Source organism: Pristiophorus japonicus, chromosome 1, assembly GCF_044704955.1.
Source record: "Pristiophorus japonicus isolate sPriJap1 chromosome 1, sPriJap1.hap1, whole genome shotgun sequence".
In the NCBI taxonomy this organism is placed as follows: Eukaryota; Metazoa; Chordata; class Chondrichthyes; family Pristiophoridae; genus Pristiophorus; species Pristiophorus japonicus.
The window spans coordinates 234,826,055-234,842,513 of NC_091977.1; the positions used below are offsets into that span (position 1 = coordinate 234,826,055).

At 49.1% G+C, this 16,459-nt stretch overlaps 1 protein-coding gene across 1 annotated transcript in view; it reads right to left on the reverse strand.

Annotated features, from left to right (window-relative positions):
• Positions 1 to 16,459, reverse strand: part of LOC139269277 (paralemmin-1-like) — a 483,947-nt gene that overhangs the window by 39,491 nt on the left and 427,997 nt on the right. The window contains exon 5 of the mRNA XM_070888361.1: positions 9,538 to 9,652. Coding sequence (XP_070744462.1) covers positions 9,538 to 9,652 — 115 coding nt within the window. The remainder of the gene's footprint in view (positions 1 to 9,537; positions 9,653 to 16,459) is intronic.

Consider the following 16,459-nt stretch of genomic DNA (forward strand, 5'->3'; position numbering starts at 1 on the left):
CCAATGCGTCAGCTCGCATACAGCGATGGGCTTTCACGCTGGCTGTCTATGACTACTCCATCCGGCACCGGCCAGGCACCGAAAATTGCGCTGATGCGCTCAGCAGGCTTCCACTGGCCACCACTGAGGAGGCAGCGGAGCAAAGCGCTGAGATAGTCATGGCCGTTGAAGCCTTTGACAGCGCAGGTTCCCCCATCACAGCCTGTCAGATCAAAATCTGGACCAACAGAGATCCCCTCCTTGATTAAGAAATGTGTCCTGTCTGGGGATTGGGCGCCTGCACACGGAGCATGCCCCGAGGAGGTCAGACCGTTTCACAGACGGATGGATGAGCTCCCCATCCAAGCCGACTGCCTACTATGGGGCAGCCGGGTAGTCATGCCCCAGAAGGGAAGGGAAGCATTCAGCAGGGAACTCCACAGCGAGCACCCAGGCATCGTGCTAATGAAGGCCATTGCCCGGTCACATGTATAGTGGCCGGGAATTGACTCAGACCTGGAACACTGTGTTCGCAGGTGCACGACGTGTGCCCAGCTGGGTAATGCCCCCAGGGAGGCCCCACTCAGCCAGTGGCCCTGGCCCACCAGGCCATGGTCACGTATTCACGTAGACTACGCGGGTCCGTTCATGGGAAAAATGTTCCTCATTGTTGTTGATGCGTACTCGAAATAGATCGAGTGCATCATTTTGAATTCATGCATGACATCCACCACTGTGGAGAGTCTGCGTGCGGTCTTTGCGACCCATGGCTTACCGGACATCCTGGTTAGCGACAACAGCCCGTGTTTCACGAGCTATGAATTCCGGGAGTTCTTGTCGGGTAATGGCATGAAATATGTCAGGACGGCACCGTTCAAGCCGGCTTCCAATGGCCAGGCGGAACGTGCGGTCCAAATCATAAAGCAAGGCATGCTCCGGATTCAAGGACCCTCCCTTCAATGTTGCCTATCGCGCCTCCTGCTGGCCTATAGGTGCCGACCGCGTTTGCTCACGGGAGTCCCGCCGGCGGAACTATTCATGAAACGTACACTTAATTGGCAAAGAGGGGAATAGGGTCATAGTGGTCAGACTTAACAATGGACAGATATGCCACAAGCATCTGGATCAAAAAGGTTCAGCATGGACACTGAGGAACCTGAGGGAGATCATGAGATGTTGCCCACACCACCATCATTGAACGAGCAACAAGAACACTTAGCAGCATGCACAGTCCCTGCGGCCAGCCCGGACAAGCCGGAATCACCACAGGTGACAGAGACGCATGCCAAGGCTCAACAACCAGAGTCCCAACTGCGGCGCTCCACAAGAGAGCATCGACTGCCTGAAAGACTTCATCTTTGACCCCATAAGACGTTGGGGGGGAGGTGATGTCATGTATGTAACCTTCATGTAACTGTAACCTTCATAACAACACTGCATACTGTATACACCTAAGAAATGCACACTTTGACCACAGGGGGTGAACTTGTGGGAGACACTCCTCACCTGGTCATCCAGGTATATAAAGGGAGGTCCCACGCAGAGTCATCACTTCTTGGTCCTGTGAATAAAGGTTCAGGTCACAGAGTGACCTTGTCTGCAGAATGTGGCTCGTGTGAATTTATAGTAGTGTGTAAGGACATTACATACGGGGTACACACATTCACTACGAAATGTCCACCAATAATGTTGAAAGTTGAACTGAACAGTATTCCAGTATCTATGGAACTGGACACAGGGGCAAGTCAGTCCATAATGAGTAAAAAGACCTTCGACAGGCTGTGGGGCAAAAAGGCACACAGGCCCAAGCTCAGCCCGATTCACACCAAACTAAGGACTTACACCAAGGAACTAATCCCTGTAATTGGCAGTGCAGAAGTCAAAGGCTCCTATGACAGAGCAGTACACGAACTCCTGCTGTGGATTGTGCCGGGGTATGGCCCCACTTTGTTTGGCAGAAGCTGGCTGGGAAAAATCTGCTGGAACTGGGATGACATCCGAGCGCTTTCGTCCGTCAACGACGTCTCATGTACCCAGGTTCTGAGCAAGTTTCCATCGTTGTTCGAGCCAGGCATTGGAAGCTTCCAAGGGGCGAAAGTGCAGATCCATTTGGTTCCCGGTAAGCGACCCATCCACCACAAGGCACGGGCGGTACCGTACATGATGCGTGAAAAAGTGGAAATTGAGCTGGACAGGCTGCAACGTGAAGGCATCATTTCGCTGGAGGAATTCAACGACTCAGCCAGTCCGATTGTCCTGGTACTTAGGGAGGACGGCACGGTTAAAATTTGCAGGGACTATAAAGTAACGATTAACCATTTTTCGCTGCAGGACCAGTACCCGCTACCCAAGGCAGACGACCTATTTGTGACCCTGGCTGGAGAGAAGATGTTCACCAAGTTCGGCCTACATGACGCAGGAGCTGGAGGAGTCTTGGAAAGGTCTCACCTACATCAACACGCACAAAGGTCTGTTTATCTACAACCGGTGCCCGTCCAGGATTTGGTCAGCTGTTGCAATCTTCCAGCGGAACATGGAGAGCCTGCTAAAGTCAGTTCCTTGTACAATGGTTTTCCAGGACGACATATTGGTTACAGGTCGGGACACCATGGAGCACTTGAAGAATCTGGAAGAGGTTCTTAGTTGGTTGGATCGTGTGAGACTCCGGTTGTAACGCTCGAGGTGTGTTTTCCTGGCACAGGACATCGAGTTCTTGGGAAGAAGAATCGCAGCAGATGGCATCAGACTCACCGACGTCAAGACGGAGACCATCAAGAACGCACTACGACCATAGAACGTGACGGAACTGCAGTCGTTCCTGGGACTCTTTAACTATTTCGGTAATTTCCTACCTGGTTTAAGCACCCTGCTTGAACCCCTACATGCACGACTGTGCAAGGAAGTTGACTGGGTTTGGGGGAATTCACAAGAGGCTGCCTTTAAGAAAGCCAGAAATCTGTTGTGTTCTAACAAACTGCTTGTCTTGTGTAACCCTTGTAAACAATTATTGCTACCTTGCGATACATCTTCATAAGGGGTCAGGTGTGTATTACAACAGGATAATGAATTGAGGATTTTGCAAACGGTCGCTTATGCGCCCAGGAGTTTGTCCAAGGCCGAAAGGGCCTACAGCATGATTGAAAAAGAGGCTCTGGCGTGCGTCTACGGGGTGAAAAAATGCACCAGTACTTATTTGGCCTCAAGATTGAGCTTGAAACTGACCACAAGCCGCTCCTATCGCTGTTCTCTGAGAGCAAAGGGATTAATACCAATGCCTCTGCCCGCATCCAAATATGGGCGCTCACGCTGTTGGCCAACAACTATGTAATCCGCCACAGATCGGGCACAGAGAACTGCGCAGATGCTCCATTGCCCACCACCGGGGTGGAAATGGCACAGCCAGCGGACTTCCTCATGGTCATGGAGGCATTCGAGAAAGAGAAGTCCCCCGTTACGGCCCGTCAGATCAGGACCTGGACCAGCCAGGATCCTTTACTGTCTTTGGTAAAAAAAAACTATGTCCTCCATGGGAGCTGGTCTGGTGTCCCAGTGGAGATGCAGGAGGCGATTAAGCCGTTCCACAGGCGCAAAGACGAGTTGTCCCTGCAGGCGGACTGTCTATTGTGGGGCAATCGCGTGGTCTTGTCCAAGAAAGGCAGAGATATGTTCAAATGTGAACTGCACAGCACCCACCCAGGCATCGTAATGATGAAAGCCATGGTCAGATCCCATGTGTGGTGGCCCAGCATCGACTCAGATTTAGAGTCAGCGTGCGCCAGTGCAACACTTGCTCTCAGCTGAGCAATGCACCCAGAGAGGCACCGCTAAGTTTCTGGTCGTGGCCCTCCAAACCATGGTCGAGGATCCACGTAGACTATGCGGGCCCATTTCTAGGCAAAATGTTTTTGGTTGTCGTGGACGCTTACTCAAAATGGATTGAATATGCAATAATGTCAGAAAGCACGTCCACGGCCACTATTGAAAGCCTACGAGCCATGTTTGCCACGCACGGCTTGCCTGATGTCCTAGTCAGCGACAATGGGCCGTGCTTCACCAGTGCTGAATTCAAGGAATTCATGACCCGCAATGGGATCAAACACGTCACATCTGCTCCGTTCAAGCCCGCATCTAACGGCCAGGCAGAACAGACAGTTCAAACCATCAAGCAAAGCTTGAAACGTGTGTCGGAAGGCTCCCTGCAGACCCGGCTGTCCCGAGAGCTGCTCAGCTCCCTCACCAGACCCCACTCACTTACCAGAGTTCCCCCAGCCGAGCTGCTTATGAAAAGGGCATTCAAAACAAGGCTCTCTCTTGATCACGTGGAGGGCAAGCGGCATCGACAAAGTGAGTACCATGACTGCGCAAATTTGTCACGCGATATTGAGATCAATGATCCTGTGTTAGTGCTCAATTATGGACATGGTCCCAAATGGCTCGCTGGCACGGTCACAGCCAAAGAGGGGAGTAGGGTATTTCAGGTCAAATTGGCCAATGGACAAACGCACAGAAAATATTTGGACCAAATCAAATTGCGGTTCACCAACAGCTACAAACAAACCGAAGAGGACACCACCAACTTTGATCCTCCAACTCACACACAAGTGGCAACTGACATCATGGTTGACCACAAAGCCGAACTCATCATCCCCAGCAGCCCGGCAAGGCCGGCTGCCCAACAGCCCAGTGAAGAACTGACCAACCCACCCACACCCACATTTGTACCGAGACAATCGACAAGGGAACATAAAGCCCCAGATCGTCTCACCTTGTAAATAAGTATATTGTTGACTTCACGGGGGAGTGATGTTATGTATTTAAGTAACCTGCATGACACCTGACCACCAGAGGGCCCACCTGTTGGAGTCCCAAGGGATCCCAGCATCCCTTGGGAGCACAGTATATAAGCAGGCCACCCACGAGGTACCTGCACTCTGGAGTCATATTAAAGGAGCTAAGGTCACACTTGCTTATTGTACACAGTACTCAGTTTCATCCTTTATTATGAGCGTACCACAAGGAAATTGCTGTTTCACCTGGAAGGAGTATTTGGGGCCCTGGACAGTGGGAAGGGAGGAGGTAAAAGGGCAGGTGTTACATCTCCTGCACTTGCACAGAAAGGTGCCATGGGAAGGGGAGGACATGCTGGGGGTGACTGCGGAATGGACCAGGGTGTCGCGGAGGGAGTGGTCCCTTCGGAATGCTGAGAGGGGAGGGGAGGGGAAGATGTGATTGGTGGTGACATCATGCTGGAGGTGGCGGAAATGACGGAGGATGATCCGTTGAATGTGGAGGCTGGTGGGGTGAAAGGAGAGGACGTGGGGAACCCTGTTATGGCTCTGAGAGGGAGGGGAAGGGGTGAGAGCAGAGGTGTTGGAAATAGAACAGAAACAATCGAGGGCCATGTTAACTACAGCGGAGGGGAATCTTCTGTTGCGGAAAAAGGAAGACATGTCAGAGGCAGTAGTGTGAAAGGTGGTGCTGTGAGAGCAGATGCGATGGAGATGGAGAAACTGGGAGAATGGAATGGAGTCCTTACTGGATACGGGGTGGGAGGAAGTGTCGTCCAGGTAGCTGTGGGAGTCAGTGGGCTTATAGTGGATACTGGTCGAAAGCCTATCCCCAGAAATGGAGACAGAGAAGTCGAGGAAGGGAAGGGAAGAGTCGGAGATGGATCATGTGAAGGTGAGGGAAGGGTGGACATTGGATGCAAAGTGAATTAAATTTTCAAGTTCAGGGAATGACACTGATACAGTCATCAATGTATCGGAAAAAGAGGTGAGGGAAGGGACCCGAGTAGGACTGGAACAAAGAATGTCCCACATATCCCACGAAAAGGCAGGTATAGGTAGGACCCTTGCATGTTCCCATAGCCACACGGTTAATTTGGAGGAAATGAGTGGAGTTAAAGGACAAGTTGTTCAATGTGAGAACAAGTTCAGCCAGGCGGAGGAGGGTGTTGGTGGATGGGGACTGGTTGGGCCTCTGCTCGAGGAAGAAGCGGAGCTTCCTCAGGCCATCCTGGTGGGAGATGGAAGTGTAGAGGGATTGGACGTCCATGGTGAAAAGGAGACGGTTGGGGCCAGGACATTGGAAACTGTTAAAGTGATGGAGGGCGTCGGAGGAGTTGAGGATGTAAGTAGGAAGAGACTCGACTATGGGAGAAAAAATAGAGTCGAGATAGAAAGATATAAGTTCTGTGGAGCAAGAACAGGCTGAAACGATGGGTCTACCGGGGCAGTCCTGTTTGTGAATCTTGGGAAGGAGGTAGACGTGGGCTGTGCGGGGTTGGGGAACTACAAAGTTGTTGGCTGTGGAGGGAAGATCTCCAGAAGAGTGGGGTCATGGTCCAGGGGGAGGTAGGAGGAGGTGTCAGAGATTTGGCGATCAGCCTCTGCAATGTAGAGGTCAGTTCGCCAAACAACAACAGTGCCACCCTTGTCAACAGGTTTGATGACAAGGTTGGGGTTGGATCTGAGCGAACTGAGTGCTGCAAGATCAGAGGGAGGTAGGTTGGAGTGAGTGAGGGGAGCAGAGAAATTGAGATGGCCGATGTCCCATTGGCAGTTTGCAATGAAGAGGTCTAGAGAGGGCAAGAGGCCAGAGGGAGGGGTCCAGGTAGAGCGAGAATTCTGAAAACAGGAGAAAGGGTCAGCTGTGCAGGTGGAAGACTCCAGGCTGAAGAAGTGGTCATGGAGCTGAAGGCGGTGGAAAAAGAGCTCAGCATTGTGCTGAGCTCGAAATTCATTGAGGCAGGGGCTGTGCCTCCTTGAACCCCGCTTCAAGGAATTGGCTGGGGTATATGCCTTTGTTGCCTTTAGACTTGACTATTCCAACACACTCATGGCCAGTCTCCCATGTTTTACCCTCCATAAACATGAGGTCAACTCTGCTACCCATTTCCTAACTTGCACCAAGTCCTGTTCACCCATCACCTCTGTGCTCGCTGACCTACATTGGCTCCTGGTTAAGCAACGCCTCGATTTTAAAATTCTCATTGTTTTCAAATCCCTCCATGGCTTTGCCCCTCCCTATCTCTGTAACCTCCTCCAGCACCACAACCCTCCAAGATCTCTGCACTCCTCCAATTCTGGCCACTTGAGCATCCCCGATTTTAATCGCTCCACTATTGGCGGCCATGCCTTCTGTTACCTTGGCCCTAAGCACTGGAATTCCCTCCCTAAACCTCTGCCTCTCCACCCCTCTTTTACTCCTTTAGAACACTCCTTCAACCTCTTTGACCGAGTTTTTGGTCACCTGTCCCAATATCTCCTTATGTGGCTCGGCATCAAATTCTGTTTGATAACGTTACTGTGAAATACCTTGGGATGTTTTATCATGTTAAAGGTGCTATATAAATAAAAATTATTGTTGTTATTGATGTTGACCTCCCTTCGCCAGGAGACGGACAGGGAATTTGACTGCACATCGTCATGATTGGTAACTGCGATGGTGATATAGTGGCGAGCATAGCTACCTTCCTGGGTTTTAAGGTAATTTGTAAAAAAACTAGAGGCGAGATGAGGAGAAATGTTTTTATGCAGCGAGATGTTATGATTTGGAACACACTGACTGAAAGGGTGCTGGAAGCAGATTCAATAGTAATATTCAAAAAGGAATTGAATAAATACTTGAAGGGAAAAAAATTGCAGAGCTATGGGGAAACAGCAGGGGACTGGGGCTAAAAGCCAGCACAGGCACGATGGGCCGAATGGTCTCCTGCTGTGCTGCACCATTTTATAATTCTATGGGCCCAAGTTTCCACATGATAAAAAAACGGGCGCCCCTCCGAGCGGGGCGCCCGTTTTTCGCGCCTAAAACGGCGCCGGAAAAAAAACTCGCGATTCTGGAGAGCCCTGCAGCTCCTTGTCTGTTTGGCGCGGCGCCCAGGGGGGCGGAGCCTACACTCGCGCCGATTTTGTAAGTGGGAGGGGGCGGGTACTATTTAAATTAGTTTTTTTCCTGCCGGCAACCCTGCGCGTGCGCGTTGGAGCGTTCGCGCACGCGCAGTGTGAAGGAATATTTGGCACTCGGCCATTTTTGTAGTTCTTTGCAGCTGTTTAATTTTTGCACATTTTTTAATAAAAGCACATTGCCATCAGCACATCAGCACTGAGGCTTCCTGCAACCTTCTCACTGTCTCCTTCCCCCCCCTCGCCATCTGGAACGGCTTCCTCCGCTCCCCCCCCCCCACCCCGCTGCGTTCGGTCGATCGGGCCCGCACTCCCTCCCTCCCGCCATCTGGAACGTCTTCCTCCGCCCCCCCCCCCCCCCCCCCCCCCCCCCCCGCTGTGTTCGGGCGGGCGGGCCCGCACTCCCGCCGTCTGGAACATCTTCCTCCCCCCCCCCGCTGCGTTCGGTCGATCGGGCCCGCACTCCCTCCCTCCCGCCGTCTTGAACGTCTTCCTCCACCGCCCCCCCCCCCCCACCCCCCGCTGTGTTCGGGCGGGCGGGCCCGCACTCCCGCCGTCTGGAACACCTTCCTCCCCCCCCCCCGCTGCGTTCGGGCGGGCGGGCGGTCAGTCGGTCGGGCCAGCCCTCCCTCCCTCCCGCCCGCCCGCCGTCGGGAACGGCTTCCTCCTCCCCCCCTGCCGTCGGGAACAAACGAACGAACTTGTGAGGCTGGCTGAAGCACTTTCACACAGGTAGGAAGATGGTTTATTTAATCTTTTCTTTGCTTATAAATGTTTATTCAGGTTGGATTTATTTGTATAATATTTGTATAAGTATAAATAAGGATTTATTGTAGAATTTAATGACTTCCCTTCCCCCCCCCCCCCTCCCCACCTCGTTCCGGACGCCTATTTTGTAACCTGCGCCTGATTTTTTAATGTGTAGAACAGGTTTTTTCAGTTCTACAAAAATCTTCACTTGCTCCATTCTAAATTAGTTTGGAGTACGTTTTCACTGTGGAAACTTTGAAATCAGGCGTCAGTGGCCGGACACGCCCCCTTTTGAAGAAAAAATTCTGTTCCAAAGTAGAACTGTTCTAACTGACTGGAACTGCAGAAAAAAAAAATGTGGAGAATTGCGATTTCTAAGATAGTCCGTTCTCCACCAGTTGCTCCTAAAAATCAGGCGCAAATCATGTGGGAACTTGGGCCCTATGATTGCACATCCACAAACTTCAAGAACCATTCCTGCTGTAAAACAATGAACAAGTTAACTCTTCTTCCCTCCTGGGACAGTTGGTCTCTGTTTCATCCACATTTTCAATTCGTCCCACCAGTGTTTTTCTGGGTTGTGCAGTGCTGGAACTACAATATCATCGGGAGCCAAGAATACATCTCAGGAAAATTATGGGACTGGATATTGATGTAATTCTATATCATCCCTTTTTGATCATTAATTTTCAACCAAAAATCAAGACTCCTTTCACAGAAATGCTCATATATATTTTTTAAGTAGATATTGCATTGCTATCCTGTTGTTTTATAGAGATTTACTGCTTTCTATATCAATGGTGACTTTTCAAGAGTTTTGATCCTGATTCAGATTTTCAGCTGTCAAATGCTTGTCCAAACTAATCAGTGAATAATGCTCTATATCCTTGATATTTACCTTCTGCAAGTCCTCGATGGATTTCTCAGCTTCTCTCAGTTTTTCTCGAATGATTTGCTCTTTGGTAGCGATTTGGGATTCTTCTCTCTCCAGTTGTTCTATTTCCACCTCGAGTCTGAAAGAAATAATAGGAATGCGTGATTGTCTGCTTTTTTGGCCACAACAGCAATTCCGTCCCTCAAAAAAAGAAAGTATAATGGTGTTACAGCCAGCGCTCCACTGTATGCACAAAGTAATACGCCTCTTTCCATGGCTCAGCTCTCCTGATCGCTCTGTACTTTGTCCCATGGATAGTTCCCTCCCAACCTTTCTATCCCTTTTTCCATGGCTTGCACCTTTGTGAGCTCCATGCTTCTTCATAGTCATGCCCCACCGACTCCATTGCAATCTCCCCAAGGACAAGAGTAAATATGGCTGTGTGCGCTCCGCTCAGTATCAGCTGGCAGTCCGGCCTAAGAGAACCCCAGTGGCAAGAACTTCTTTACTCTTGTTGGGGCCGGGAGGAACAGGAGTGCTACTCCAGGCTCCAAAAAACTCGCCTGGCCATGACAGTGCTGTGGCTCCCCTCCCCCACCAGAGATTTCAGTCCTTTCCTTTCACAATCCTTCAATCTCACAGGTGCTTGCCCTGTTCACCCAGGTCCCGCATGCCCTGTTTCCTTGCTGTGCCATCATCAGCTCTCACTTTGAGCAAAAAAAACGTAAAAACCTGAATGTGAAATGGCAAGCCTAACTAATGGCAGACACTGTTAGCTGCCCTGCCACGGCACATTACGGGCCAGGTATTCTGCTGTAGAGATGGAGCTCACGTATGGAGCGTTAAATCCACCCTGGGAGTTTGCAGTTCTTACAGTGGATGTAAGAACTGGAAAATGATTCAATCCTGGCCACCGGCATCCCTCAGCTTAATAATCTCAAACATTCACTGAAATAAGTAAATAAATAAAGTACCAATGCAGGGCAGTAACTGCAGGGCTGTGATGCCATCTTAGGACCAATGCGACTGTTGCAAAAGTGCTGAAGATTAATTCTGGTGGATGTGATTCTGATGTAATGATTGCAAGAGATTACGGGCCCAAAATTCAGTACCGCTGGAAAGCTGGTGCGCCCCCACCTTTTTGTGGACATTAGCGGCGAAATATTTTTGTGGTTGGGCCACCCCATATTCAACTCCAAAAGTGAACAAATAGGTTCCAGCGCTAATGAACCCTTCCAAAGTGGATTTTTTTCAGTGGTGTGGCTGCCTTAATTTGAACGTTCTCACCACTGAGAAATTCAGCATGCAGGTAAGGGTTTCTAATGAGCCAGCTGCTACCTGGCCTTTTTAAAGGCCCTGAGGGGGGGTGGGGGGGGGAAGGAGGTTGGAAGGATGGCTGGTGTAAGAGGTGCAAGGAGAGCCAAAAGGTTCACCGATATGGAGCAGGAGACACTGATAGACGGTGTAGAGGACAAAAGAAGAATACTGTTTCCTGACGTGGGGAGACCTGGCAGACAGGCAGTACATAATACATGGAGGGAGATTGCAGGGGAGGGTACTGGCCAGTCTGGGTGGCGATTGTTCGACGCCTCCTAGCTCTGGGGTGACGGGGATCCTCCTCCTCCTCCTCCTCAGGTGGTACTGTTGGCTCGACCTCCAGCGGCTGTCCCCTCATGATGACCAGGTTGTGCAGCATGCAGCAGACCACGACGGTTATGGAGACCTGATGAGAAGAGTACTGAAAGGTGCCACCAGAGCAGTCCAGGCACCGCTTAAGGATGCCTATGTACTGCTCAATGATGCACCTGGTGGCACAATGAGCTTCATTGTATGCATGCTCTGGTGCTGTCCTGGGGTTCATAGAAACATAGAAACATAGAAAAATAGGTGCAGGAGTAGCCATTCGGCCCTTCGAGCCTGCACCACCATTCAATAAGATCATGGCTGATCATTCCTTCAGTATCCCTTTCCTGCTTTCTTTCCATACCCCTATGTTCCGCAGTGGAGTGAGCAGCCAAGTGGACAGGGGATATCGCTCGTCCCCAAGCAGCCAACCTCAATCCTGATTCGGGCCGGTGAAGACGGCGGGCACACTGGTCTGATGCAGAATGAACGAATCATGGCTGCTGCCTCCCTTGCCCGCTGCCTGTCTGCACGGTGCTGATGGCAATGCCTTCTCCTGCGGCCGCCCTGCTTCTGACCAGATGTTGCCCTCCCAACACTCCTCCCATCCTCAGGGTGAACCTGCCAAGCAGGCCTCCACTAAAGAGTTAGACCTGAAAGTTGTACAAAAGTACAGGGGTATGTGCAAACCTCTGAGCAGCACTCAGCAGGTTTAATGGAGCCAAAACAATTAATAAAATGATATCAAAAGCTAAATACTGCGTACCATGGAAAATAAAATAAAAACACTATTAATTAATAAAACTATATCAAAAGATAAATATTGTGGATGCATGCTGAAAAATGAAATAAAATAATAAGTAATAAAACTTTTTACCCACCAAAGGGCACCGCATTGAAAACCTCGCGGGGGCACTGTCGGGAAAAGTCCTAACTTTTCCTCGGTGAAGTTCGCTGTGGTAGTCTCTTTCCAGCGGCCTGCACGCTGCAGAGCTCACCGCTGGAAACCTTCATTTACAGCAGCTTCTCTGTGTTGTTTCCGCTGGAAGTGAGTACTGCTGAAATCCTCGAGCTGAATATGGCTTGGGGAGGGAAAAGTACCCGACCACGGCAGCCGATCAATTTTTCCAATCGACCGCCCTTCGGGGACGGTGAATTTCGAGCCCTACCTTTTTATAATCACAATGATCAGAATAACCAAATTTTAATCATGCCACCTCTACCCATCTGCTTTGAAAGACGGCAGTAAAATAGCAGAAGGAATGTCTGCCACATTTCTCAGCACATTCCAATGGCAAACCATTCCCATTTCCTTTCAAATCAATTAGCACATGTAAATGAGGAACGCACCAACGGCAACAAGTTAATTATTTCATTAAGAGAAATCCATATGACAGATCTGTGAAAATATATTTCCTCTCTACCTTTCAACAATTTGTTCTTAATCAACACATTTTCACAAAAGTGCTCAAGTGAAAAGCGTATGGTTTGAAAAGATTAATATTGGAAAACCTTGTAAAGTGTTCAGTTACACCTAATTTACAGAGCAGTTATTTTCCATTCTCGTCTGTGTGCTTAAGCAGAACAGAATCACATTAAGTGAACTTCCCACTGGCAGGGCCTTGCAACCAACGGGCAAGGAATTGGAAAATTCAGGGCTCTTTGCCTACAATTCTGCATTCATTGACATTAATGGTTGGAAAATCCTGGACAACGCAGCCATAATGTTCTAATGAACTACCTGCTGTCATTACAACAGTGACTACACTCCAGAACCAGCGGGAACCTGTTCAACCTTCTCCAGGCCAGATCCAAGACCACCCCAATCTCTGTCGTCGAGCTACAGTACGTGGATGACGCCTGTGTCTGCGCACATACAGAGGCTGAACGGCAAGTCATAGTCAACCTATTTACTGAGGCGTACGAAAGCATGGGCCTTATGCTAAACATTCATAAGACAAAGGTCCTCCATCAGCTTGTCCACGCCGCTCAGCACTGACCCTCAGTCATCAAGATCCAAGGCGCTGCTCTGGACAACGTGGACCATTTCCCATACCTTGGGAGCCTCTTATCAACAAGAGCAGACATTAATGACGAGATTCAACACCGTCTCCAGTGCACCAGTGCAGCCTTCGGCTGCCTGAGGAAAAGAGTGTTTGAAGACCAGGCCCTCAAATCTGTCACCAAGCTCATGGTCTACAGGGCTGTAGTAATACCCGCCCTCCTGTATGGCTCAGAGACATAGACCATGTACAGTAGACACCTCAACTTACTGGAGAAATACCACCAACGATGTCTCCACAAGATCCTACAAATCCCCTGGGAGGACAGACGCACCAACATTAGCATCCTTGACCAGGCCAACATCCCCAGCATTGAAGCACTGACCACACTTGATCAGCTCCACTGGGCAGGCCACATTGTTCGCATGCCAGACACAAGACTCCTAAAGCAAGCGCTCTACTCGGAACTCCTTCATGGCAAACAAGCCAAAGATGGGCAGAGGAAACGTTACAAGGACACCCTCAAAGCCTCCCTGATAAAATGCAACATCCCCACTGACACCTGGGAGTCCCTGACCAAAGACCGCCCTAAGTGGAGGAAGCAATCGGGGGGGCACTGAGCACCTCGAGTCTCATCGCTGGGGCATGCAGAACTAAAGCACAGGCAGCGGAAAGAGCGTGCGGCAAACCAGTCACAAACCCTTTCCCTCTATCCCACCTGTGAAAGGGACTGTGGCTCGCGTATTGGACTGTACAGCCACCTAAGGACTCATTTTTAGAGTGGAAGCAAGTCTTCCTCGATTCCAAGGGACTGCTTATGATGATGATGATGACGCTCCAAAAGTATTTAATTAGCTGTAAAGCCCTTTGAGATGCCTGGTGGTCAGGAATGGCGCTATATAAATACAAGTCTTTCTTTTCTTTTGAGTGGAAGAAGAGGGAACAAACTATGTGGGGCACTGAATCTCTGCAAATAGAAGTCACCTATTTGTAAAGGACAATGGCCGTCATATGACACTGGACCCGTTGTTCAGAGGGGAATCTCAAATTAATTTGCACGGTGAATGACCTAATGACACTTGTGGCCTGAAATTAATAATATATAATTTATATTAATAATGAACACGTTCCAAGAAAACTTGTTAATGTCATTGTGAGAAGGACAAAGGTACATGAAGATATTAACATAAAAGAGAGAAAGACTTGCATTTATATAGCACTTTTTATTATCTCAGGATGTTCCAAAGCATTTTACAACCAATTTAGTACTTTTGAAATGTAGTTACTGTTGTAATGTAGGAAATGCAGAATCCATTCTGCGCACAGCAAGGTCCCACAAACAGCAATGAGAAAATGACCAGATAATTTGTTTTTTTAACTTGAAATTGTCTGAGAGATAAATATTGGCCAGGATACCAGGGATAACTACCCTGTTCTTTTTTGAAAAATAGTGCCATGGGATCTTTTATGTCTACCTATGAGGGCAGACGGGATCTTGGTTTAACATCTCATTCAAAAGATGTCAGCCGAGAATATGTGCTTAAATCTCTGGAGTGGAACTCGAACCCTGCCTTCCTGACTCAGAGATGTATCTGTGTTTCTGATTTTGTGAATCGTTTTAATGGTAAACAAACTTGGTCAGCAGTTTAGCCAAGACAAAGCCAAGTCCAGTGTAACATTTTCCACCTTCTGGATTGACAAGACATATGATGGGCGACCCAGATGCTCTCCAGTAAAAACTGACTGTGATTGAAGGGAGTTGCTAGATTCAGGCATACACATTACAGTTGAGTGTAAATGATGCAGGTTAGAGTTGGTGCTAAATGCAGTCTGTATACAGAATTTTGTGTTAAAGCCATCTGCATGAGAAAAAGCCCAATCTGTAACTAAATCATTTGGCACTTTATGGATACAGAGTGGGATTATTTGTGAGGCGCATCCTGCAATTCTCTAATCCCTTTATTGAAATCAGTTTAAGTCTAAAACTCTTTTTTGTGGCTCATCAGCGACGATGATAGAGTTTGGAACTGGTGATTCATGTTAACATATTCCTCTGTAAAAGTTTTCAAAAACGAAATGACTGGGTCTAGGATCTGAAGTGAGTATAAGCAGGTTATTTGATGATGGTCACAGCTGACCTTGATCTTGCCCTCACCCGATGTCCATTATATAGAATTGCATAGAATTTACAGCACAGAAACAGGCCATTCGGCTCATCTGGTCTATGAACATAAGAGCATAAGAAATAGGAGCAGGAGTATGCCATTTGGCCCCTTGAGCCTGCTCTAAGATTAATTTAATAAGATCATGGCTAATCTGGTCATGGACTCAGCTCCACTTTTCTGCCCGCTCCCCATAACCCTTTAATCCCTTATCGCTCAAAAATCTGTCTATCTCCGTCTTAAATATATTCAATGACCCAGCCTCCACAGCTCTCTGGGGCAGAGAATTCTATAGATTTATAACCCTCTGAGAGAAGAAATTTCTGCTCATCTCAGTTGTAAATGGGCGGCCCCTTATTCTAAGACTATGGGCCCAAATTTGGCCCTCCGGTTTTTTCGGCACACTTACCTGAGGTACGCCGACTTTCTGCTCTCAAAACGGCGGCAAAAATATATCGCCATATTCTCCCCGCTCTGTGGACCGTCCTAGTGCTTGGCGTGGCCTGGCAATCACAGTGGGGGGCGGAGCTAGGGCCCTGCGCCTAAAAGAGTGCCGGCAGCTGTCTGCATGCGCAGTGGAGTGTTCGCATATGCGCAGTAGCTCCTCCCACGATGATGATGATGCGTGCCTGCAGCGTGGGACCCAACGCGTCCCGCCCCTATCCCGGGCCGAGTGGCCTGCCGCAGAGGCCGGCCACTGCCTTCCCGCGCTGAGGGCTACAAGAAACAGGTTGGTGTGGGGAGGCTTTTGATCGGGGACGGTGGTGGGGGGGGAAGAGTTTTGATCGGGAGGGGTGCGGGGGGAAGGAGGAGAGTTTCTTTAAATGATTTAGAAAAGGAACAAGCTGCTTGAATTAGAAAAGTTGTCCCTAGACTGTCTGCTGATAAGAGCAGTAAGAAAGGCGGTCAACACCATCAAAATTCAACTGCAAACCATATAATAAACTGCAGAAATTCAGATTTGTGGATTTTAAAGCCAAGCCAAGCTGAGTGATTACATTTATGAAGAAAAATGGCCGAGTGTACATAATCTATATAAAGGTTACCTCGGACAGAACAGAGTGGCTTCACTGACAAGAATTCCTTGGATGTAGATTTAGCCTCAAGGATTGACTGTGCTTCAATATAACTTGATTTTCTGTTCTTGTGTACTGTGTA